Raw genomic sequence first — 26,322 nt, 5'->3', positions numbered from 1 at the left:
AAGGTGTGAAGCCTGCTGCTGGGGAGTTGCCTCCCCTTTGATGAAAAGGAAGTGTGAAGCTTAGGAACGCTCTTCAGGTCACCACCCCGTGAGTGGGAGACTTGGGGAGTCTGAAAGAAGAGAAAGCTCCCTCCAAATCTCCCAAATTGAGAAAAGCTGCGGGAGGAATGAGGCAGTTGGAGAGAGAGGACCGCAGGCACCCCGCAGCTGAGGCTCAGGACTGAGCTCTAAAATGAAAGCACCCCTATGGGACCCACTAGGGAAAACGTTAAAAAAAAAAAATCTGAATGCTTAGGCATTCTGCTGCTTCCATTCTGTGTGTCAAATCTACTTTGAAGCAGTTAGGTACTGCAGGATATTAAACACTCGAATCTCCGTTTCAAGCTCACTTTTTAATCTTTGCGAACTTAAAATTGGAAAGATAGAAAAAAAGATCTGTGACCCCTGTTATGTTTTACCAAAGGAACGAAAAATTCTCCCCACCTCGGCATAAATAAAATAGAAATAATTTTATCTTAATAAAATAATATCTGGGAGCTTCTGCCTGACTCCCCAATTACTGCTTAACCTTTTGACAGTTTTTAGCCTCAGCTTATATTTGTCTACTTCCCCTCACGATTGAATTTTTTAAATTGTCTTTTGGGGAGTCCCATCCAAAACCATCTTTCGACGGAAGACTTTTGAATTGTACAGCCTCTTGGTTGAAGATCTACCTCCTCTAAGTGCGGGCTTGCCCGGGGTAACGCAAATCCCCTCTGCCAACTCGTCTGGGACGAAGGGCATTTTTGCTTAGTGTTGATCACGCAAATCACATCTGAAAAGAAGCTGCTTAAAATGGGTGTGTATCATTCCCTTCCTGTCACTCTGTCACCCCTATTCCAGAGTGGTTGAAGTGCTTTTTGCAGTTATACTCACACAAGACCAAACCTTTAGAAGAACCTGAAAAATGTGTCACTGCACTTTGAATTCGATTAACTTTCCTGGCGACTGAACAATGAACTCAATTTTTGCTGGGAATGACGATGTAAATGTTTTGAAAAACTAGAATCGCATTTTCCTAAATTTTAAAAATGTTCTTCACCCATTCCAGATGGATTCTTTATTGTTTGCCAATGGGTTGCAGATGCCCACTCTTTTAACCAAGTTGGTTTACTGCATATGAAATGAACATTTGCCGATTAAAGCTTAAATATTGGAAGAAATTTCTCCTGGGGCATTCCACGCGTCTTTGCAATAATTACTAAATTAGTCAATTGCCACCTCTGTAAACAAACTTCGTTTAGAAAACAGCAGGCTAAAGCAGACTACACATGTAGTCATAATTGACCAAAAGTATGTACAAAGCTGTTCAAAATTGGGGAAAGAGTGGTTTATGCTGGAGAATACAGTCTAGAACTGATTTATTTTACTCTAGGGTGAAGGTAGTTGTATTGAACGTGTTAAGATGTGCAAATTAAGCCGGCGAGCGCACCAAATAAAATTACTAAATGCCCTTTGGGATTCTCTGCAGGGTCTTTGAGAGGCAGAGAAGCAATTGTTGAGTTTCTAATATTATAAGGAAAAGTGGCAATGAGAAGAAAGGGGGTGGGCGTTGTGTTTGTATGTGAATTTTGAACTGAGTCACCTACGGCTGCTCGAGGGAAACCTCGAGCAAACCTGTGCCTTTAAGGCTTAGTTGCTATCCAAACACAAGTAAACAGAGTGGACCATTAGCAGACGCCGGGCGCGAAGGCGGAGCCAGGGCGCTGAGGGCCCCGCTCGGCGGCTGGACGCCCGCCCGAAGGGGAGGCGGGGCTGCTACTAAAGCCCACGACTCCCGGCCTGGGGCAGCCTGGGGAGGGACGCGGGCGGGGACGGAGCTCGGCGTGCTTGCTGCTGGAGGGTGATGGCCCTGCAAAGCTGTGGGCTCCGACCTCAGCTGGAGTCGGCAGCCAGAGGTTTGCGGAAGAGCGAGGTTCTGGGCGAGCGCTGAACGCCTGCCCCAAGCACCCCGGGTCTTTACACAGTCCGCGTCCACAGACTCTGACGAAGACGTGGATCTGCTCTTGCTTTCGCTGCTCGCGTCCTCCAGATCATGTCCGCGACTCCTGCGACTCCGCGCGGAAAAAAAAGTTTGCCAGGCGTGGACTCAATGACCTTTCCAAGCTGTGCGCCTCGCTGCCTGGACCGGGTTTGAGCGCTGCTGAGCAGGCAGACCTTTCTGCGGGAGGTGAGTGTCCGCCCTGGGAAGTGGCTGTAGCCGCCCTTTGGAAGGAAGGGTTTGGGGGTGCAAGAGGCGTTCACATTCTCGGTCTGGTGTGCCCCAGTTTAGATGTGAAAATAGATCATGGGGATGCAATCCCAGGGCACTGTATTTCTCACTTCCTTGGGTCCCTGGCACGCGACTCCCAGCTAACACCCAGCCACACACACTTCTACGTACGGTTTCTTAGTTTTGTTTTGGGATATTTAAGCGGTCGGCAAGACTTCTTATAAAAGCCGATCGACATACACTGAGATCAAACCCCACAACCCCATGGTGTTTCTGCCCCTGTCCTAGCAAGCCCGGGTCGACTCGTCCCGGGGCAGCCGCGGCAGCGCAGCGTGGACGGGCCCGGACACCCGGTGCCTGCCCAGCCAGCGACGCTGAAGGCGCATTTCAAGAGGGAAATAGTTCAGTTCTCGGTAATTTGTCAACCTTGTGCTGGCTTTTAAATTTTCCTCCCACCTTCCAGTCCTGACTGAGGGGGGGAGCCAAAAGCAAACTCCCCTGGGGCTTAAACGCTCGGATTCCCGAGAAATGGCAAGTGAGAAAGGAGTTGCAGTTGTACAAAGAAGGAGCGAGGAAAAGGTGTTTGTGGAGGGAGCCCCGATCTGTCTTCCTACCTGTTAGCAGAGAACAAAAGGGGGCTGGCGTTTCCCAAAGCGAAAGGGCGCAGACAGCCACTTTCTCTGCTAAACAAACTGCAGTCCTGAGCAGAACAAGAAAATTACTCACGCAGGGGGAGCAAGGGGAGCAGAGAGAAACAGAACCTAGATTATGCGGAAGGCATCTTAATTTAATTAACTCCTTGGGAAGGCAGAGGCGCTCTGAAGGGGCAGGAAATTCGCAGCCGTTTCTCTATTCACCTGATACAGTCTGGCCCTAACAATCTGTCCTTAAACAATTTTTTTCTTTTTAATGATCTTTGATCTACTTAGTCTATAGCTCTCTAATTTATATAAAATTCTACTGCGGTTTGGGCTGAAATTCAGTGAGCCTATCTGTCCAACCATCAGTCATTTCTCTCAGATACCAATGCACAGGTTTTAGCAGATAAACCCTGACTGTATATTATTTTTAGATAATTCAGTGTAATAATACCATTACCAAAGAGCAAAACTCCCTATTAAGTTACTTCTTAACTTTTTTCTCCAATGTTTTGAAAGCTTCACTGAACTAAGTGTGTACACATCTCCCTTGTTGACAGCCAGTCAACTAAATTTTACAAAATTTGTCCACATGCCTGGAAATTCCTGTGAAGAAGACTGATGAAAGAAAAATAGCCTCAGCTCCACCAACATATTTATGCCTTTTCATTGGTTTAAGTTTATTTCCTTGCAAAATTAAAAGTAACCAGTGGTCTGAAACAGGACTGTGGAGAAATGACAGCAGAAGAAGATCGCTGTTATTTCCTGAAAGGGAGTGTGGGAACTACAAGGCTCAGCTCTAGACAAAACGAAAGTACTTTAGGATCTCTGCATTCACTTAAAATACTTCTTTTGACATACATTTCCAGCAACTCAATGGGAGTGTGGAAATTTAACCTTCCTAATTAGTTGTGGCAAGAGCCATTGGTGGATATTTAAGGTAGTTCTGTTTGTAAAAGGGTTTCAAAAGGACCAATGGTTTGCTCTTCCCCTATGAAGAAACTATATGCTCTGCAAATTAAAACAAACAGGTACTATGAAATAGCACTTTTTTTTGCTAACATGACCTGAAATACACTAGTCGTTAATTTCTGTGTTATAAACCATTCAGAGAAAAGGGAAAGAAGATGGCACTCAACTTTGTGGCAGTGTAACCTTTATGGCAGAGTTTGCTGTGCCTTTGGAATAGAAATCACAGGTCACAACAGTACTTTAGCTGACACCACTCCCCCCTACACCCGCTCCCTCCCTCAACACTTACACCCTGTGGTGGGAGTTGTGCTTTGCCTCCTGTATTTATTTCTAAGAAATCTAGTCTGGGAATACACCCAAATAATAATTTCGGTTTCCTCTCTACGGGACAGAGGTTGCTTTTCAACACGAAGGGAAAAATAATATTTTGAATCTCTGGAAAATCCTCATTATACAAAGGGAAATAAGGGTGTAATTTATTATTTTTAATTGAAAGGGAAATAATCAGATAGATTACCAGGAATGTTAGTAGAATCCTTTTTTCCTGCCTCCCTAAGAGAGTTGCCGCTGAGCAAAAATAATTGTGATTTGTGGTGGGAAAGTTGATTACTAATGGGGGTTTGCAGTTGCGGTTGAATGGTCTGACTGAGACCCTCTGACTGTTACACACCTCTCATTAACTCCTAGCCTGAACTCCCAGACCGCATACCACCAAGCAGAAGGGATTCGTTAATAAATCTCTGTCCCGGAGCCCTTCCAAACAGAAGAAGGTGTGGGCCCCGCAGAGGCAGCCAGATCCTGCCTTGCCAGAGCGCACTGTCATTAGCGTAGCCCCCTAAGTCTGCTCACAGATGGAACCACAGGCAGTACTTCACAACACGCTGGAGAGGACAACTTAGGCGCAGGAAGGGGTTGGGTGGGAAGGGAAGGCTGGAATCTCTCCTGCCTTCCCACTGGGTTCAAATGCCAGGCTTGGCGGTTGGTGGCACAGACTGGTGCTTAGCTCTGACTCCTACACCTGGGGGGCTGGCAGAGGGAAGGCCCTGGTCCCCTGAGCTGGCAGAACTCCTTTCTAAAAAGAGGCCGGCAGTGAGAGAATGTGGGCCCGCCGTGAATGTAGGTGAGATGCTCCCGGGAACCTGGGTCTGAAATCAGACCTGTGTTGCCGTTGGGAGCACGAGGAGAGGGGAAGTGCCCTGCTTAGGCCCGGGCCGGGCGTCCTGGTGGCGGGAGCTCAGCCGCACTCACCTCTAGGCCAACAGACAAGGTTCCTGCAGGCCAGCAGGGCCACCCTGTGCTTGGCCTACTGCGGCTCTGCTGCAGCTCCTTTCCTCTCCCTCCCTGGAGCGCTCTCCTCTCTCCTCTCACCTGTCTTCTCTCTCCTCTCTGGTCTCCTGGGGCCTACCGGGTGGAGGGATGTAGGGGTCGCTTCTCGGTGCCAGACTGGGAAGCAGCTCAGGCCTCCCGAGAGCTTGGCACTCAGTCTGGGAAAAGGGGTTCCTCCAGCCTCAGGGAAGTTTTCTGCCCCCACCCCACCCCCTGGGAGCCTGAACCATCTGGAAGGGATCTTAGTGGGGGGTTGGTAGGAGAGCCCCTGGAGGAGGAGGGGGCGATTCTAGACCGAATCCTGCCCCTGAGGTGTCACTTTTCTTTCCTGCGGCCCGTCACCGCTGATAAATGGGACTGAGGGCAGAGAAGGAAAAAGAAAACCTCCGAGGTCAGTGCGGGGCGAGGTGAGCCCTTCCCAGGGCCCTCTGGCCCAGAAAGATGAAGTGTACCGGCTTTGCTCTTGCACGCCGGCTTGCAGTCCGGGTAAGCGCGGGAAAGGCGGCCTCAGGGCGCTGCGGCAGCGCAGCGCGTGGGATCCCACCACCCATCAGTTAACCCACCGTTCCCGGGAGCTCCGAGGCGCAGCGGCGACAGAGGCTCGCCCCGGCCTGCCAGCATTGGCGTTGCGGTTGACTGAGCTTCGCCTGATGGGCTTGGGGAAGGTGGGCTGGGTTGGGCTGGGTGCTGCCCAGCTGTCCGCCTTTCGTTTTCCCGGGACCGAGGAGTCTTCCGCTCTGTATCTGTCCAGAGTCTGAATCCGACCTTCCTTCCTTTGGGCGCCCGTTTTCCAGTGAAACATTTCTTGCTCTGGCCCAGGGCTGATCTGCATGCGGACTTGAGCAGGTGCCAGGAGGTCCCCTCACGGCTTCTTTCGGGGGTCTTGGAGTCGGGTGGGGAGGGAGACTTGGGTAAGTGTGGTAACCTGTGTGGGTGCCAGAGGGCAGAAGGAGCAACCTTGGATTATAGTCATGGTCTCTCCCTCTCTTCCCTGCCATTTTTAGGGCTTTCTCTACGTGCTGTTGTCTCACTGGGTTTTTGTCGGAGCCCCACGCCCTCCTGCCTCTGATTCCTGGAAGAAAGGGGTGGTCCCCTCAGCCCCCCAGCATCCCGGAAAATGGGGAGCAAGGCCCTGCCAGCGCCCATCCCGCTCCACCCGTCGCTGCAGCTCACCAATTACTCCTTCCTGCAGGCCGTGAATACTTTCCCGGCCACAGTGGACCACCTGCAGGGCCTGTACGGTCTCAGCGCGGTACAGACCATGCACATGAACCACTGGACGCTGGGGTATCCCAATGTGCACGAGATCACCCGCTCCACCATCACGGAGATGGCGGCGGCGCAGGGCCTCGTGGACGCGCGCTTCCCCTTCCCGGCCCTGCCTTTTACCACCCACCTATTCCACCCCAAGCAGGGGGCCATTGCCCATGTCCTCCCAGCCCTGCACAAAGACCGGCCCCGTTTTGACTTTGCCAATTTGGCGGTGGCTGCCACGCAAGAAGATCCACCTAAGATGGGAGACCTAACCAAGCTGAGTCCGGGGCTGGGTAGCCCCATCTCGGGCCTCAGTAAATTGACTCCGGACAGAAAGCCCTCTCGAGGAAGGTTGCCATCCAAAACGAAAAAAGAGTTTATCTGCAAGTTTTGCGGCAGACACTTTACCAAATCCTACAATTTGCTCATCCATGAGAGGACCCACACGGACGAGAGGCCGTACACGTGTGACATCTGCCACAAGGCCTTCCGGAGGCAAGATCACCTGCGGGATCACAGGTGAGGCGGGCAAGGAGGATGGCCGGGAGAGGGAAAGCGAATTTGTTCTGGACACACTGACTCCTGATAGACATCCCAAGTGTCATTATAATCCCCTGTGATCTAAAACACACCCTCAATCACGCTCCCCAGCCTGGTTCAGCTAACTCCCAACATCTACTCTTTCTTTCCCCCCAGTGGCTCCTGCTATGTTCTTGTTTGGGATGAGGGAGGGCCTTTCCTCAGCCTTGGACAGGGACAATTCGTTGGCATTAGTCCTGGGATGGTTAACCTGTCTCTTCCCAGTGCTGTGGGGAGTGGTGCAGGAAGAACCGAGGGACCCTGGGGTGCGGGTCCTGCCTGCAATCGGGCTACTTCTGTTGGGTTTCGCCCCTTGCCCCCCCCCCACCCAGGTGCACCCCAGAGCCTGCCATGGGGACCTTTCTTTTAAGCTGTATTGGGAGGGGTCTTGCGGTCACCGAATTTACAAACAACTCCCACCTCCCTTCCACGACCTTAAACTCTGCATTAATACAAGGCAATTGAAGACATACAATAATGTAAGTGTTATCCTTGGGTAAAAACTTCTCAGGAGTTGGGGAGACCTTTTTAGGGGTATCTTTTCTGGACTCTACCTGCTGTTCCCCAGAGATGAGAATTCTGTACCCATCCTCCGAGGCTGTTAAGGGATTCACTAAAATTAGCACCTCTAAACTCGGCTTTGCCTTACATCCTGATTTGGTCAATTTAAATCCCAGAGAAAACCATGGAGGCCGAGAAAGGCCCGTTCAGCAGGGTTTTGAGCTCCAGAAAACACCAGAGAGGGCGATCAAGTGTAGATAAAACCCGCGGGCCAGTGAATATTTTGAAGAGAAGCTGTTTGTTGAGATTAACCATAAACAGAATTACACAGGAAAAAAAAATCTAAAAACATAAATGGAAATCTTGTTTCTTTTGTTCTTCCACAACTTCCTTTTTAAGTAATTGCTAAAAGTAACTCTTCATCATGGGGCAAAGTTATTTCAATGAAACCTTATATTAATTTTCAGGTATATCCATTCCAAAGAAAAACCCTTCAAATGTCAGGAGTGTGGGAAAGGATTTTGTCAGTCTAGAACTCTAGCAGTTCACAAAACTTTACACATGCAGGTAAGTTTGTTTTCTTGTTTAAAAACAGTGGCTGGTTCGTTTTATCATTATTGCTTTGCAAAAGGTGTTCAATGGCAGACTCTTTCTCATAAAAGGCTCTGTTTAGATTAGTTCTCTAGGTGGGGAAAAGCAACACTCTTGATTTTTTTAATACATAAAATTAATCTTATTTAACATAAAGCATTTTTTTATTTTTCTTAAAAAACAGGCCACGTTGATTATCATAAACCCTAATTTTAGAATTTTTTTCATCCAATCTGCCCTGCATTTAAAGCTTTCGTGTTTAGGAGGAAATAAAGGTAATTTTGATAATGGAGGCATAGTGAAATCCCATACGTTCTCTTTCCCAGGGGGCTCATAATTTGTAGCTTTCAGGACATTGAGGAATAGTTTAGTTTTCCAGCAAAGAGGAGCCTTATTACCCAGGAGAATGTTGTTCCTTAAGAGAGGATTAGAGTTTTTCCTTCCTCCTTTTCCTGCCTATGACATGGTGATGAAATGTGAAGAGCTGGAAATCACAAAGCCCACCGAGGTGGCCGCAGGTCTACCTCTGAAGTTATCAGTGTAATCAGGCCTCTGTTTATGCCTGCACGTGTGTTTTCATGATTGGAGGATTAGGAGCACAGATTTGTTCCTGCAAGTCCCCTCTTTTGTTGTCATGTGAGTGTTATGTTAACGCTTGTGATACCGATAAGACAGAAACTATTGAAAAGGGTGCAGTGGTGGTGTGAAGGATTAATCCTTTGCTTGCTTCACATCTGAACAGGAATCTCCACACAAATGTCCCACATGTGGAAGAACCTTTAATCAGAGAAGTAATCTGAAAACTCACCTTCTCACCCATACAGACATCAAGCCCTACAGCTGCGAGCAGTGCGGCAAAGTGTTCAGGCGAAACTGTGATCTGCGGCGGCACAGCCTGACTCACACCCCGCGGCAGGACTTCTAGAGAAGCCCAGGATCTGTCCCGTGCCGCCGCTGCTCCCCTCCCCAGACACTTCTCCACGTCTCCTACCCGGGGGGTCGCACCCCTAGCCCTTCACTGACCCCAGCTCTTCCCTTGCTGCAACTGCACCTGCAGCTCCAGGGAGTTAACTCTTCTTCTGGGGGACTGAGAACTGTAGAAAGCCACACACTACATCCCTTCACAAAGAGTATATGCTAGTTTTTTGTAGATATTCACAGCTCATTTTAGAGCTCTGTACATAATGTTATGGGTCTTTGTTTTGTTGTTTTGTTTGTTTTTGGATCTTGTTGGATGCACCTAGATATGGAAAATGGAAGCCAAATTTTATCTTTAAAGACTGTATTTTCAAAATAAAACTTTTTCTTGTTTGTTTCAACACTCCTGCAAAGGTGTCTTGCTATTTAAATTCTGTTTTTCCTCTAGATTCTGGATGAGTGGGCCTTCTCTATACAATTCAATACTGAAGGGCATTCTTTATCCCTAGGTTTAAAAAAATAGGATTTCTCAGAATTCTCATTCTGCAACTTCAGCCCTTCCCTTTTTATATGGTGGCATTTTGGAATTAGACAATTGGGCTGTTTCTTTGTTTTGCAAAGATATTAAAACATTGATGCCCCTGAGGTTTTATCCCCTTTTGTTTATTTCAATTACTTGTGTATTATTCCCTCAGAAAATGTAATATCTTAATATAATATGCAACTTCCATGGTTGTCCCACTTGAAAGCACAGGATGGGAAGAAGCAGGAAGCATAGAAGAGGTGGGAGCTTCTTACCACTTCATTTTTGAAAAGTCCTTGGCCTATTGTCACAATTTATGATGGGCAACTTCTCTTACCATTAGACTTTGAACACTATGATTTATCACTATAGACAGAAACTTTATCTTGCCTTCAGGAGAGAAGTCTAAAATCCTACAGAAGAGTACAGGTAGATACAATCTTCAAGAAGACGGGAGAGAAGAGGAGAAAGGAGAAACCACTTAGCTATGTTCACAAAATATTTCTTTCCAAGGGTGGGGATCCTTTCTTCTAGAAGGTTAGGATTTTTCTGCAAAGCAAACTGAGTTAGGTTACCAGTGAGGTTTCCACCGCTGGTTGGTCTTTGTCCCTGGGAAAATGCCAGAAGTGCAGGTTACTCCATGTATAGAGCTCATGACAAACATGTAGTCACCTTCTGAGGCATTTCAACCTTTCCTAAATGGTTCCCAGGGAACATGACTCTAGTATAGTGACAATCCTGAAGTATAGTGTAGGATTTGGGTGGATAGCTTTGGAAGGAGATAAAGAGTAGTACTATGCAGAGACTGGAAGGAAAGTGATTTAACTTAAAGGGGGAATGACAGAGGAACCTGTGGCCCAGTAGGCTCTCACAAACTGTTTAATATATTTGGAACAACAGGTTAAACAAGGCATTATCAGATGTTTTAAAAATTTGTATATTTGTGTGGGGATGGCATGTTTCACTTTCAGGGTGATTCCAAGCAACATGCCCTATGTTTTTACCTTAGAATCTTCCAGAAAAGTAGAGACTTGAAGATTAGACTCAAAATTTCTCAACAGTACCTTGTTCAATACAAGTTACTAAGAGGTTTCAAAAATTGTTCCTGACTAATTCCTTCCTCTGTTTTCAGGGGAGCAGGCTAGAAGTCATGTTTATCTCTCACCAGAAATTAATTCTCTCCAACAAAGTGTCCAGTCACCAGCCTGTGTGCATAATGCTCACACAAATGCATTCCCCAGCATGGGATGAGCCCAAAGTCTTCCTGAAGAGCACAGGCAGGGATGGAGTATGAAGTGCATGTGCCTGTGTTATTTAGAGGAATGAAACAGCTGTTTGCTTTCTTTTGTTTGTACACAATTAACTCAGTGACCTCCTGCCCCCTCCTCTCTCAAGATCCTGCCCACGTTGGTACAGAAGATTTGAATACTTTAGGGCAGAGTTAACATTGACTGTCCCTAAAGCCCCCTTAATCCTGCAGGCTTTTTCTACATAGTCAATCTCACAGCCCCACCCACTCCTACTGACTACAAGTGTCGCAGTTCCATTGCACAGGGTTCAGTCCAATTATCAAAGAATGACCCTTGTTCGCTATCAAGCTACAGGCATATCCTTGAAGTCCCTATTACAGGAATACATATATAGGTATAACCAGAAAACTGTTCTACTCCATTTATTTTATTTGAAGAAATGGGAATCAGAAGGGAAAGAGGAAGAAGAGAGGAGAAAGTGGAGAAAGCAGTTCCCCATTTAATACACAAACTACTTTAAAAGTTAAGGTTAATTTATTCATAATTAATTTATTTACTCATTAATTTAATAAATGCTTATTTTATGCTTTTCATGTGCCAAGCCCTGTGCTAAATTCCACTGATTTTCTTGATCAGTTCCTGCCTTTCTATATCCAGTGACACATTTTTGGAATCTTGGCTACTTAGATAATTTAAAAACCTATGATGGGGCTAATTTAACAGCTCCCCTCAATCTAGACACTTAAATCCAGCATTTGTCTAGGCTCAGAAAGGATCTAGCTTCTGTCAGGGTAGACTTTTTCTACATATGCTTCAGGATCTTAGGTGAACTTTTTATTTTTATTTTTATTTTTAAGACAAAGTCTCACTCATTGCCCAGCCTGGAGTGCAGTGGCACAATCTTGGCTCACTGCAACCTCCACCCACTGGGTTCTAAATGATTCTCTTGCCTCAGCCTCCCAAGTAGCTGGGATTACAGGCACCCACCACCATGCCTGGCTAATTTTTGTATTTTTTGTAGAGACAGGGTTTTACCATGTTGGCCAGGCTGGTCTCGAATGCCTAATCTCAAGTGATCTGCCTGCCTTGGCCTCCCAAAGTACTGAGATTACAGGGGTGAGCCACCACGCCCAGCCAGGTGAACTTTTAAACAGTGAGTTCCTCTCCAAATTCTGGGTTTTGTTTTCTTCTTCTTTAGAGTATCCAAGTATACAGGAAATGAACAAATTTATGAGACATCATAGGGAAAATATCTTGTATCTTAGGAAATTGATCTGCTAGTTTTTTTGGTTCAGAGAAGAGTCATTATTTGAGTTTTAGATTAGCCTGTGTTTTCCTTACACCCTCTACCACAGTCAACTCGTGAATCAATGCTCCTGGCAAGAGACTAGCCAGGAGGTGGAAATATCACGAGTCATAACCACAGTGCTGAAGAACTTCATGCACAAGTTAGGTATTTACTCTCTAGCTGTGACTGTAATCTCATTTTGCAGCCTATGCAGTAAGGTTTTTAAAATAATTTCTAAAAATGAATTACATTGTAATCAATTGTTAATATAAAATTATGAATGTGTGTTAGGTGTTCTTACTGATACTAACCTTGAAATGTAGGTCATTGTGGTACTAGTGCTTTATAATTGTAGAAATTACAATTGCTATTTTGCACAGGCACACCCTTTTTTTACATGAGGAAGCATTTTAAAAATCAGACTGTAGAATAACAAAATATTTAAAAAGTCAACAAATCTAAAATCTCAAATTATAAATAGGCTCAACTACCACTAGTGATAAAACCAGAGGTGGTTACTGGGAATTTTGTCTGTTCATCTGCTGATGTTAGCACATGCATTTGGTCCTCTTCCCTTAAATATTGTTCAGTCAGATACTTTTACCCCAACTTTGAGTTCTTGAAGATTGTCAACATGACAAAATAGATGCATTTGCACTAAACACTGCGTAGAATCAACAGCAAATTTTAATACAAGAAAAATATTAGCATAATGGGTTGTCTTTCTTATTACCAAAGTAATTTTAATATTATTATAATAAGGAAAGATTTAAACAATTGATAAAACCATATAACACACTGCAAACAGGAATGACTTTTGTATTTTAGGGGTTTGTGTTTGCCTTTATTAGTGTGTTATATGGAGACTATATTTCTCAATTTTTTCTTCTATAATGTAACTTGTCATGATAACCACCTCTGCTGACAGCAATGAGCAATAAAGGGCGTGGAGATTCAGAATGATTCAGCTTTGATGACCTGAGATATTTCAAGTTCATTCTGGTTTCTTTTTTTTTATTGCTTGTTGTTTTTTTCCCCGAACACAAGCTACCTTATTATCTATGCTATGTAACTTTTTTTCTTGAAACTATCCCAGGCAAAAACTGATAGTGAAAAACTGTAAGTAACCTTATAGCCCACAAGAGGAAAATTGTTAAGTAAATTATCATGCTATATCCATTAGGATGTTTTCTACTGCACAGAACAGAAAACTCACCTAAAAAGGGCTTAAGTAATAGGAGATATATTTTCTCACATAACAAGAAGTCTCAAAGTAGGGTCCAGGGATGTGTAATTAATTGGAATGTCACGATCAACTAGGATCAATTCTTCCTACTTTTCTGTTCTTCCGTCTTTAATGTGTACACTGGACTTCCTTTATGGCCACAAAATGGCTGCAACAGCACAAAGCACTAGCTCCACTGCTCCCTCCTGACACACATTCCTTAGGCAGAAAAAGGGATTATCTCTTCCTTGGATCACTTTTAAGGAACTAAGAATCTCTTTCACAAATCTAACCTATAGATTTGCCCTTATATCTTTTTAGTCAGAAGTCTGTCACTTGCCCTTTCCTCAGCCAATCACTGATAAGGGGAATATAATTGTACCATGATTGGCTTAAACTAAATAAAAAATCACCTTTTATGAGTGGAAATGGAGTCAGCCTTTAAGCCTGAAGCCCTTGACCGCCTGAACAAACCTGAGTTCTGTTAGCAGGAAAGAAGAGAGAACTGGCTATTGTTAATATTAGGCAGATGTTTAAAATGAAGTTTCCATTAAACACCTTGTGTTAAGAGATGTTGGTATTAGACAGTATTATTTCAAATGTATAAAAAGGCATAGACACTATTATCTCAACTATATAAGACAAGCAAAACCTTTCAAAAACTAAGCAGAAACAAAGAGTAGCAGAAAATATACCAAAATGTTAACAGCAGCTTCATGAGTGACAAACTAAGGGTACATTTTTCTTCTCCTTTTTAAATTTTTCAACTCTTCCACAATGAGCACATGTTACTTTTATAAAGGAAAAGGGTAATAATCTTTATTTTTAAAATCTAAAATAAAGCCTTAATTTGCTCATCTTTGTAATTTTTCATCTTGATTTACTACCTCTGACCAATCTTTGCTTGTCTCCTTTCACACACACTCATATGCCACTTCTAAACCATTCTTCTAATTTAGTTACATCTTTACTTTCTAGTTTCTCTCTCTTTATTGATTTCCATTCAGAGCTCCTTTTCCTATCTTTTCTCTAGGTTTCTTCATCCTCATTCCATACTTTCACCCTTTTTAGAGCTTCGACAATTCTAGCCCAGGCTTCCTCATGTGTGAACATTAGAATTACCCAAGTACCCAAGGTACTTATTTCTGTGTCTTCCCTAATCCAGTGGGTGAATTGGAATTTCTAGTGATAAAGACTAAGCATTCTATTTTAAACAAACACTTCAGGTAGTTCTTATGTGTATTAGAGACAGAACTTCTGCGTTAGCCTTTGACACCATCATTCCCTTTATCTTATCCATCAGCCATTTACTATGTGCCTACCATAATAAACATAAAACAAATCTCAACCCCCTTTTCTTTACTTATTTACTCACTGTCCTTGAAGTTGTCAAATTTTCCTCTGCTTTGATGCTTACTGCCCTTCGGTGGTCTTTCCCACGTACTTTTATTTTCTATTGTTGCTGTCCCAAATTTCAATTTTTTCATTAATAGACATGTTTGGCTTTGATATTTTATTTATTCATTCTTCTTTGTTCTCTTGATCTGCTCCCTAATTTAAAAAAGCAGCAGAAGAAAGAGACTATAATAATTGGTTGAAATGGGAAAATCACAGAGTAAAATTAATTTTCTTTCAATTTACTAATGAAAATATTGTCACCAAATGACTTCTTACTTCAGCTTTTTACAAAGAGCATTCACTTGCTGCAGTAATGCTTTATGTATTGTGGTGTGGATGTGTGCTGGTTTTAGAATCAGAGCTAAACTAAATTGCTTTTAGATTATTTATGTTATCATCACACTAAAATTAGAGCTGGAGGAGGCCATGTTTTGATAGAAAGAGCCATAAACATGAAGGTCAGACATGGATTTAATTTTTTTAAGCTCTGAAACTGTTTATGGACAAGACAGTTAACTTCTCTGAGACTCAGTTTCTCATCTGTACAATGAGAATTTGCAGTACACAATTTATAAAGTCCTCTCCAGCTTGTAAGATATATGGTTTTGGGAAAAGAGCATTTCCAGAAAAGTATTGATGATTTCACAAAAGTTAGAAAATATCAAGAAATCAGATCACTTCTGTCCCATGAAAATTTTTATTAACTCAATAAAAATAAATGTGATTTCTACTTGAAACACATATCATTTGCTTTCTTAAAACTTCTTAAAATTTTAAAGACCCTACAGAAGACTGTTAATTTAATTTCTTAAAACTTTCTTAAAATTTTAAAGACCACACGGAAGATTGTTAATTGAAAGTAATATTTTTACATTGAAAAGTAAATTTACTTACTTTTTAGATTATAAAAACAATCATACTTATTTTAAAATATTCAAACAGTATATAAATGTATAAGGTAAGTTTCTTATTACCTGCTCCCACCCTGACTAATCTGGACAATTACACACAAATAGGATCTACTGTAATACTATTTTTCAACTTGCTTCCCTCGACCCCCACTTAACAATAAACAATGTATATAAAAAATAATGTATGTATAAACCAATGCATGTATTTGGTCTGTTTTAGCCTACCAGTTAAAACAGATCTGCTGCTAATGTAATAGAAACAATCAAAACAAAACTAAGGACTTTTTAACCTGAGGATTAATTCTTATGCATTAGAATTTAATATGGAGAAATAGGGAAATCATTCTATTACTGAAATTATTTACAAAATACCATCCTTAACTGACAACCTTTAGTCCCCTATCTTCATAAAGGCAGCTTAGAGTGCCTGAAGGGATTTCAGGGTTCTGCAAGGTGTGTCGTATTATAGTTCACATCAGTGCACATTGATGTATCTCCCTGGCAAGAACTGAAAGATACAGTTCTTAAATCCCCTGCTGACCCATTATCCATGGATCATTGACAAGACAGAATGTAATAGCTCCTGTCTTTTTACCAAGGTAAACCTCCCAGTGAAACTGCATTGTTCATGCCCTACATCTTTTATCTAAATGAGAAAATGAATATAGGAGAAAAAACTACATTAAGTAGATAATATAAATACTTTCATATTCTTTATTATATTTTAATATTTATTGAATAAGGAAACATAAGCTGTTTAATTGCAGAAACTGAGACTAAGAAACTTTTCCCATAACCTATCTTTCCAAATAGATCATCTTAAATACAAGGCTAAAGGAATTGCATAAGATCCAGCATTTGGAACATCAAATTAAACTAATAGACATGTTGCCTATTTAAGGACAGCATTAAAAGAGTAGTTCAGTTGGTGTTATGAGTCAGAATTTAACATTTCCCATTATCTTGATCTAAAAAGTCAGTGTTTCTCTACTCTAAAAGTTATTTCGTGAACTGGGTCATAAAGAGTCATAAGCTCTCAGAGGGATTTATTCACAGACCTCGGCAGTGTTTACAATGTGGCACTGTGTTTTTGCAACATCACATATTGACAGTGCTGTGTTGTAAATTTCATAATGCGATGACAGGACATGGTCATATTTTTATGTGGTTCTGATCAAGATCCATCTGAAAGCTCCTTATTTTATGTTAGTCTTCTTGACTTCTAGAATAATTATGCCCTATTTCTATCTGTTGAAATCTAGAAAAGGTTAGAAATAGAAAGATGATGCTCTCGTCAACTTGATTAACATTCATTTCCTGCCCAGGGCAAAATAAAAAAAAAATGAAAAAATAAATACATAACTTGACCAACCATTTCAGTAAGAATATGGGCAAGTGAATCAGATATTTGGTCTAGACCAGTGAAATTAAAGATACATATCCCTTTAAATCAGTGATTCCACTAGAGAAACTGAAACACATCTGCAGAAAGATACATGGGAAGGAATATTCTCTGAAATATTGTTTGTAATAGAGAAAAACTCAGAAATAACAATGTCACCTAGCATGAGAATGGATAAATAAATCATCAATATTCACATAATAGAACGCCATGTAGTAGTTAAAATGACCAGTTTAACAGTAAATGTATCAGCATGGATTAATCTGAAGCACATAATGTTGTATGGGAAAAAAATAAGTTACAGAATGATAAGTACCTATCATTCATGTAAAGTTTGAAGACATGTAGTTCATAAAACTATAGTGAAAGTATAAGATGTTCTTGGAAATAATAAGCACCAGAGTCTGCATAGTGGATACCTTTGGAGAGAAAGAGGAAAGAAATTAGAGATCAGTACACATTAAGGGGGGATTTCAGTTGTATTTATGGTATTTTATTTCTTCATTATATCTGAAGCAAATATAGAAATTAAGACTTGGAAAAGCTGAATGGTAAATAGAGGGGTGTTTGTCATATTAGTCTCTCTCCTATATACTTGGAAATTTTCATAATAAACTGTTTTCAAAAAAGAATCAGATATAGAGCTGAAAGGGACTTTAGGAAATATCTAATAATTGGATTTTTAATGAGTAGCTACTCTGTGATGTTAGGATTACTTTGGTGATGTTAGGATTACTCTGGTGCATCAGAGACACGGGGTCTCTACATCCTTGGAGCTTACATTCTACCAGAAAGAGACGAAATTTAAAAATAAACAGAATATATTAACATGGACCACACAGAGGATTTTATTTCATTTGAGGATGAAGAAATTGAGATGCAAAAACGTCAAGTGATTTTCCCAAGGTACAAGCCAATTCTAGAACTTTGCCTTCCTCTGTCTTTCTGTATACTTCTATTTTTCTCTGGTCTCCCTCTAACCTAATGTTATTCTAATTACTGATGGTGTTAGGCGCAAGCACATTGATAGTGTCTCACTTGTTTTGTAGCCATCTGTTTGGCACAGGTACACATTTGTCAAATACTAAAACTTAACTAAATAGCTTTAAAATTGTTGAATATTTTGCACGTGACATTAAATTAACACAACCTTCTTACATTAGGTAGGTCAGCATTATCTTTGTTTCATGGGTGAAGAAAGGGATGAATGGGGGAGTAGCAGTGGGATGAGGTAAATTGCCTAAGGCTCTGTAGGAAATAAGAGTGACAGGTTCTGGATCAGAATTCAGAACTCTGACTTAATCTAATGCAAAATTTGGAGTACCTTTCTTTCTGATCTTCCCTTTAAGGTTAATGTGCCTCACTTCCACACATTCCTGTAAAGCTAACACTCTTGAAAATTCTAAGAAAAGGGCTCTTACCGCTAATACCTTGTCAGATGAATTATTTTTCACCTTCAAAGTTGTGAATTCATTGGTAAACATGTTTAATGTAAACTTTTATGTCCATCTAAGTGTGCAAACTCTTCTCTCCAGATGGTCTCAAAGAATGTTCAGGGAAATCATTTTCCAAGCCGTAACTGTTCTATTCAGAGCTTTGAAGACAGATAGCAGGTGAGCTTTTATCGACTGTTGGAAAATAAGGGAGTAGAAGAACAAAATGATTATGGTAACCTAAGCTACCTAGATGGTGTTATGACATTCATTCTACTGACAAAACTCTAGCATTCATAAAGTTTAAAGTAATTATCTTCATTTCTATTTAAATAATTGTTTTAATATTATGATAGCTGAAGGTGATTTTTTCAGCTTCTTCTTCTTCCTGAGTTTATTGAAAAAGAAATGGTCACTTGTAGAAATGAAGCTCTTGTGGGGAAAAATTATTCTGAGCCGAATTTAAATATCCAACATCAGAAGGTACTATGATGTAACACTATTGCTACCCAGGAGTCCATCAGCAGACTGTACCCTGTGTGTCACATACTTCGCTACAAAGTTGATTACAGGTTTATGTTGTAAGTGCACAATATTGACTGGTACAGGATACAGATACTTATTATCTGGAATTACTTATTATCTTCATTTTCCAATGAATTATTTCTTCCCTTAGCTGATGTGTGAAGTTAGGTTTCTAAGGACTTCTTCAGTGTTCTTATTAAGAACATCTGTAAAGAACATCAGAATGAAGTGTTGAATTTCACCCATTTGGATTTCATTAAAGTGTCTATAGTTGTCAAGCATTTAGAAAGTCAAGACACTAAGAGTTTGGGGTTTGACCCAAAGGAAATTGGTCCTCATTTTAAGGCTAAACAGGAGGGATAACAGAGCCAAATTTTTTTAGGGAATAGGAGATTAAAAAAGAAATTATTCCTTTCAGATACATGCCCCTAAAGAATGAAAGCTTAAACAGTCATACTTTGTAATAGTTAAGTTTTTCATCTTGCCAAAACAAAGTGTGGGTTTATTGCAGAAGTTCTTAACCCAGAGTTCATGGACCTTTAGTGGGTCCATAGGCAGACTTCAGAGAGTCCATAAACTTTGTGAAATTGTAGGCAAAATTTCACTTGCATATACACATGTGTGTTTTTTTTTCCCCTAGGGAGAGGAAACTAGCTTTCGTCAGATTTTCAGGGACATCTGTGATTCAAAAAAGGTTAAGAAATGGTTTATTTTCTTACTTATTTAAGGTTCTTAAAATTTTCAGAGTATCTGAATAAGCAGAGTTTTATATTTCTCTTTTTATTAAAAACACACAATATATATAAATGTATATGACTTTTAAAATGCAAGTAAGAGATACTAATTTTTAAATTTTAACAAATGACCAGAATTTTTGGTAATCTATGAAATCTCAATTATAACTAATTTACCTAAATATACAATCTGATCTAACCAGGTGTAATAAAAATAACCTGACTGGCTATTTAAAACAAACAACATAAAAAGAGTAGTGAAAAGTGAAGATATCTTGTGTTGGTGGTACAAAGTAGTAAAAAAACAAAGCAACTTGAAAGTTTTTTTATTACATGTAATAATAGAAGTTTTCTATTTGGTTAACTAATTATACTCTAATTATAGTAAAGTGTCATGAATTAATTTATATTATGACTCAAATCCACTGACTAAAAACAGCAGTTTCATTTTATAAAGAACAATAAGAAAAATTCTGCCGTGAAAAAGCCACTGGATATTTTTAAGTTTTGTAACATTTTAAATGAATACCAAATAATCTGATCATCATTACACTAACTCTAGTTCCATTTAGACTTGGAACATTTGGTAAAATTTAAGATGTCATATTTTAAATTAAAATATAATGTGTTATTTCTTCTCTGCATATGATTTTTTAAAAGTGTTGTTTTAACTGGATCCTCCTATAATTACATTTGGTTTTAAAAGTAGATTATTTAGTATACATTGAACTAACATTTTTTCAATGTGGTTAACTAACATTTTTTCAATGTGGTTTTCCTTGTGAATCACACACTTAGCCTGTAATCAAAAGATAGAATGCAGAAATACAACATGAATCTTTGACTAACAGGCTATCTGCCACTTGTCTTTGTTTTGTATCATAGGACTATATACAGGTTATTTTTTCCCTTTAGCTAAACTTCAGACATGTCTACTTTATCTTTGCTCCTTTTCCAGCAAACCTTCCTTTGCCACCTTCTTGAATTACCTATCCTCTCAGACAGTTCTTTAGCTTATTATATGTAAACCTGGCTTGTTTCCAAATTAACTTGGCTGGTCTCTTAATTTTTCCCATCCTCTCTCAAAACACCTGAAGTACCCTCTTGATATTTACCAAACCAAACTCAGTATCCAGGCTCCACACTCTCCACCTTCTTCATATACATACTGCATGTCATCAACTTTTCTTATACTATTTTTCAGATGCCTTTATTTTCTCCTCAAGCTTTGTCTTTCTCTTTTTGCCTCAAAATATTTTCATCTGTTCTTAAAAAACATTTAAATTTAAATATTAGCGCAAAATGGACTGTGGGAGTTGTCCATTTTTGTTTTACAATTAAGGTCTTTTTTTGTTCTTTAGCATCAAGTTTCTCTCTTACTATTGAAATAAGGTTAGAGCCAGGTGCGGTGGCTCATGCCTGTAATCCCAACACTTTGGAAGGCTAATGCGGGCAGATCATTTGAGGTCAGGAGTTTGAGACCAGCCTGGCCAACATAGTGAAATCCCGTGTCTACTAAAAAAATACAAAAATTAGCTGGTGTGGTAGTAGGTGCCTGTAATCCCAGCTACTCGGGAGGTTGAGGCAGGAGAATTGTGTAAACCTGGGAGACGGAGGTTGCAGTGAGCCAAGATGGCACCACTGCACTCCAGCCCGGGCACTCTGTCGCAAATAAACAAAAAAAAAGTTTAGAAATTAGTAAAGGTTATGGTATACACATTATATCTTAAAGCTAGTAAGCTATTATAAAAGAACAGAAAGCACTGAAACAGAAAAAAAGAATAAACTACAGGAATTTACATAAGTGTTAGAAAGATATAAACTGCAACATGAAATCTAGATAGTTATAATTATTATAGATACTATTACATGCACTGCTTAACTTTATAAATTCTCTGAAGTCCTCCTATAAACTAATAATTTAATCTCCTCTGCTAACTTGCTGATCCAGATACAAATTATGTAAAAGCTATCTATCTAAATACGAATTATGTAAAAGCTTCTAGCACAATGGTGGCAAATAATAGGTGTCAAATACATGTTAAAAAACCAAAAAAAAGTTAAAGTATAATTGATAGAGTCAAGTTATATATATTAATATAGGGTTTAAAGACTAAAAGAATTTAGCCCATGCCTAAAATAGTCAGGAGCCAATTTAAAGTTTTAAAAAAATTCCTATTCTTTGATATTATAAATAATATGTGCTGTTACACGAGTAACACGATTGGAAAAACATCAGATTAAAAATTCATTTTTAGGCCCTTCTTAGAGTACGATTATTAAAGAACAGTTGAAAATCGGTTTTGTGGCCGGGCGCAGTGGCTCACACCTGTAATCCCAGTACTTTAGGAGGCCAAGGCTGGCAGACCACGAGGTCAGGAGATGGAGACCATCATGGCGAACACGGTGAAACACGTCTCTACGAAAAACACAAAAAATTAGCCGGGCGTGGTCGCGGGCACCTTAGTCCCAGCTACTCGGGAGGCTGAGGCAGGAGAATGGTGTGAACCCGGGAGGCGGAGCTTGCAGTGAGCTGAGATGGTGCCACTGCACTCCAGCCTGGGAGACAGAGAGAAACTCCGACTCAAATAAGTAAATAAATAAGTAAATAAATAAATAAAATTGGTTTTGTGGGCTTTAGTGGAGTAAAATGATTATTCCCAATCAGCTTTCTACTTATTATAGGAATCTCACAATTTGGGCGACCAAGGAATATTCATTCCAATATAATTCTTCCTTTTGTAAACAGATAACAACTTTTACATTTTCTGTTAAAAATGTAAAATGGTGCATATTTAGTTCAAGATGTTTATATTGCTCAAAAGGTGTTTTGTTTTGTTTTTTCTACCTTTCACCTCCTTCCTCTCAGGTCTTCAGAGCCAATGAAGAAGAAACCATTACTTATCAAAGAAGGTCAGGTACAGAGCTGAGGGGTCACAGGTTTGCTAGTCAGAACAGCTAGCATATTTTTCAATTTGTAATCTTTATTATGTTTCAAGAATAGCAATGTCTTTGAATTGAAAGGAACTTTAGAAATGTCTTTGTTCATCCCTTATACAGTATTATTAAAGGTAGGAGCACTTACTATTTTACGAAATCGTAGGTACCATTAACTCTGAATGCTAGAAAAGTCTTAAGTTCAATCAAAAATCCACCTCACTGCACCTTCCAATGATTGGTCCCAATCCTGCCCTGTATTTTCTCTAAGCTGTAAACTTGGGGGAAGGGAAGAATTCCTCTTTTATAAACAGATGAAAAGATGTTTGAGCTGGACTTTGTAAAATGTTTAGAATTTTTAGGGAGTGGTGTCACCACACCACCAGGTCCTCAGAAAAATACATTGCATATTTCTTCTTTATGCAGATTCTAGAATAGGAAGTTTTCGTCTCTATCATCCAAATATGCCAAGGAATTTAGCAAATTTTCAGTCTTTCTGGGACATCTGCCAACAATTACCAATAAATCAACGTTAGCACACCTTATGGGAGGAGAAAGAAGGAACTAGAAGTTTCATGGTTTTATTTCCTTCTCTGATGGTGTGGTAGGAAGGAAGATTAACTGGTTTGATCTGAAGCCTTACTGGTTATAAATGTCTTAGATCCCTGGCCCAGATTAACTGAATGATCCCGGCATTGAGCATACAGGTTGTCAAGGGTACTTGTATCACACTGATTTGCCTAATAACCCTGATCTGATTGCAACCTCCTCCAACTCTAATTAGGAGGTTCCATTGTCCTTTTCTTGCAAGTTCTAACACGTTATGTTCCCATCTTGATTCGAAAGGGCCTGAGCTGCATGATAATATCTCAAGCTGCCAAAGGCCACAGCTTCTTTATTAAAAAAAAAAAAAGAACGATTACAGATCATGCCGCAGGACTCAGGACTCTTAGTGACTGTCTCTGGCTTGGCACATCCTCATCTATTTATTCATCCAAATAGTAACTTCAAAAAAAGTTAAAAAAACAAAAAGAGTCACCCTGGTAACAAGACTGAGATAATGTGTATCAGCTTTGATCACATGCTCTGAGGTTTGGGAAATGAATTATTATAAACTGGGTGTCATCCTCGGCTCTTCCCTGGAAACACTTTTCTTCAATGTTGCTTTTGATCATATTTTAAAGTTGTAATTAAGGATTCCTTTCCTCTAGTCATGTTTGAGTTAAAACCTTATGGAAGCAATCCAGTGGAATTATATAGCTATGTTTTGACTCACAGGGGCTCTTGGTAATGATTAAGTTTGCCTGGACAGAAGGATATGGAATAGGTGTTTGCCTAGTGGGTGTGTCAACAAAGGGGGGGTGTCCTTTTTTTTTTTAATCTTTCTACAAGCTGGTGTCCTATGAAGAACCCTAGGACATATCTGTAACTAGGAAATTCTTTGATTGAATATATATATATATATGTATATGAATATATACATATATACATACATATAATACTACATATTACTGCAATTGTGTACATATATACTTATATATAAGTATATATATATCCCAATACTTATCCTTCATTTGATAGCCATTCAACAAATATTTGAGTATCTCAGTGTGTTGGGCGTTGTGTTGATTTATTATAAGAGACAAAGAAAAACATCACTAAAGAAATAAATATACTATGATCTGGGTATGTGTAGGCTTCTGTGGACATATGTAGAAGGTTCCCCTGTCAGTGAGGGTGGAAGAGAGGTGATAAGGAAAACTCACTGGAGAAGGTAAATGTGGCTTCAATGGTGAGAGAACATTCAGGTGACTTTCTCTGAATGAAGTATGCTCTCCTGGTAATGATCACAGTAATGGCTAATAGCAGGGTTTTTAAAAGCATAATCCATGACACAAAAGTCTTTTTAGACACTCTGAGAAAAAGGAATTTTGTAGTCAAATACATCTGAAACTTAACAATGTATGCCAACAATTTATGTCTCTGAGAAGTCTGGCAGTAAAGAAATCTGATTAACACAGTATAACACAGCATTTCCCATACTACCCTGACCATAACTATCCTTTCTTATTGTTGGGGGGAGACCTGGGGGAAGACCTATTGCCATTCTGAAGGATGCCGTTAAAATTCTTTTTTTTTTTTTTTTTTTTTTTTTTTTGAGACGGAGTCTCACTCTGTCACCAGGCTGGAGTGCAGTGGCATGACCTCGGCTCACTGCAACCTCCGCCTACCAGGTTCAAGCGATTCTCCTGCCTCAGCCTCCCAAGGAGCTGGGACTACAGGCACCCACCATCATGCCCAGCTAATTTTTGTATTTTCAGTAGAGACGGGGTTTCACCATGTTGGCCAGCGTGGTCTTGATCTCTTGACCTTGTGATCCACCCGCCTACGCCTCCCAAAGTGCTGGGATTACAGGCGTGAGCCACTGCGTCCGGCCCACCCTTAAAATTCTTAACCTCAGGAGGATAATTCCCATGAAAAATGGATGCTATGGGTCAATTAAATAAAATCGAACAACACATTTTATCTTGTCCATGTTTTACAGGTGACTCAAATGATGGTTATAAGGATAGCTTTTATAATGGGCAAAATAGGCCATGACTTGGAGTCTCTAGCTTGCTGAAGCTGTGTTCCTAACTCTCAAAAGATCTGCATAGGATCCTCACCTTAGAGGTGAACACACTAAAGCCCTAGGGCAGAATATGTCTCTACATTCCTTGAAACAAGTGTGAAGAAAAAAATTGAAGAACTGCCATCATGAATTGTACTAAAGCCATGATCAAAAGTCTCTATACTTTGAAATATCTAATCATATTAGAGGATTAAAAACACATGAGTGAACACTAACCAATTATTTATTCATTTCCATATCTACTTACACCTTTTAATTTTGATAACATAAATATTGTGGGTTTTTTTTTTCTCAATTATACCAACAGAATCTTTCTCCTGCCTTCAGTCTGAGAGGTTCCTTTTGCTATAGTACCTTGTTGTGTGCATCTGTTTCAGTAAAAGAAGACCTAAGGGTCGTGAAAGATTAAGAAAAATTCAGATGAGAAGCCTTATCTTTTCTAGGAATAATGAAAAGTGTATAACCTTTATTTGAATGCTACACTTATTTTGTGTTCTAAGGCTCTACTCTTGAGGCCATATAAAAAGGCCATACCCTTAGAGGTAGACATGACCTTTTCTGAAGAACGTGCATATTCTCTGTATCACTTGTCTGGGAGGGGCAGGTCCTCTGACAGGTGATAGAATCTTGAAAGATGGGGTTTGGTCTTAAGCAAAAACTGCTGACTTCCTCTGGAATCATGTTCTTGCTGGACTTTCAGGTAAATGGATTCTGTGAGGATGCTGTCTGGTGGTATGGGAAAGATGGCTTCTTCCAGGGGCTAGTTAAGAAGGCAGTACCCTTGCAGGGGATCCTAAAAATGAAGTGATAAACTTTCAGATTATCTAGCTTTATGTTTCTCTATGTTCATTCTCATCTGGCTACGCCCAAACCTTGAGTAAAGGCTGATTATTATACTTTTGTCTGGCTTAGGTCTTAGTTGTGCATTAAGCACCATGAGAATTTGGAGTTCATGTTTGGGCCAAAGGGCTAAAGAATAGATGGTAGAACTCAAGTTAACATAGAGATGTGTGGTTATGGTTATTACTAAGGAT

At 40.4% G+C, this 26,322-nt stretch overlaps 1 protein-coding gene across 2 annotated transcripts; it reads left to right on the top strand.

The window, feature by feature from the left end:
- Window positions 1-1,789: 1,789 nt before the first annotated feature.
- On the top strand, window positions 1,790-9,431 carry OSR2 (odd-skipped related transciption factor 2). Of its 2 annotated transcripts, none has more exons than XM_011931821.1 (4): window positions 1,790-2,209; window positions 6,192-6,960; window positions 7,989-8,088; window positions 8,937-9,431. In XM_011931821.1, the coding sequence occupies exons 2-4, from the start codon at window positions 6,305-6,307 to the stop codon at window positions 9,009-9,011; spliced, it is 831 nt and encodes a 276-aa protein (XP_011787211.1). In that variant the 5' UTR covers window positions 1,790-2,209; window positions 6,192-6,304; the 3' UTR covers window positions 9,012-9,431. The 2 variants fall into 2 exon arrangements, with proteins under 2 accessions (XP_011787211.1, XP_011787201.1); XM_011931811.1 differs by having other exon boundaries at window positions 8,855-9,431.
- Window positions 9,432-26,322: the final 16,891 nt, after the last annotated feature.

Source organism: Colobus angolensis, unplaced genomic scaffold (assembly GCF_000951035.1).
Source record: "Colobus angolensis palliatus isolate OR3802 unplaced genomic scaffold, Cang.pa_1.0 Scaffold121, whole genome shotgun sequence".
NCBI classification, from domain to species: Eukaryota; Metazoa; Chordata; class Mammalia; order Primates; family Cercopithecidae; genus Colobus; species Colobus angolensis.
The sequence above is the reverse complement of the archived record's forward strand: the minus strand, read 5'-3'. Positions and strand labels throughout refer to the sequence as shown.

What these genes read in the sequence shown, in the direction of transcription:
- OSR2 (XM_011931811.1), top strand. Translation starts at nt 6,305, where the DNA reads ATGGGGAGCAAGGCCCTGCCAGCGCCCATCCCGCTCCACCCGTCGCTG. An exon ending in GATCACCTGCGGGATCACAG is followed by an intron (nt 6,961 to 7,988) that starts GTGAGGCGGGCA and finishes ATTAATTTTCAG; the next exon opens with GTATATCCATTCCAAAGAAA. An exon ending in ACAAAACTTTACACATGCAG is followed by an intron (nt 8,089 to 8,854) that starts GTAAGTTTGTTT and finishes ACATCTGAACAG; the next exon opens with GAATCTCCACACAAATGTCC.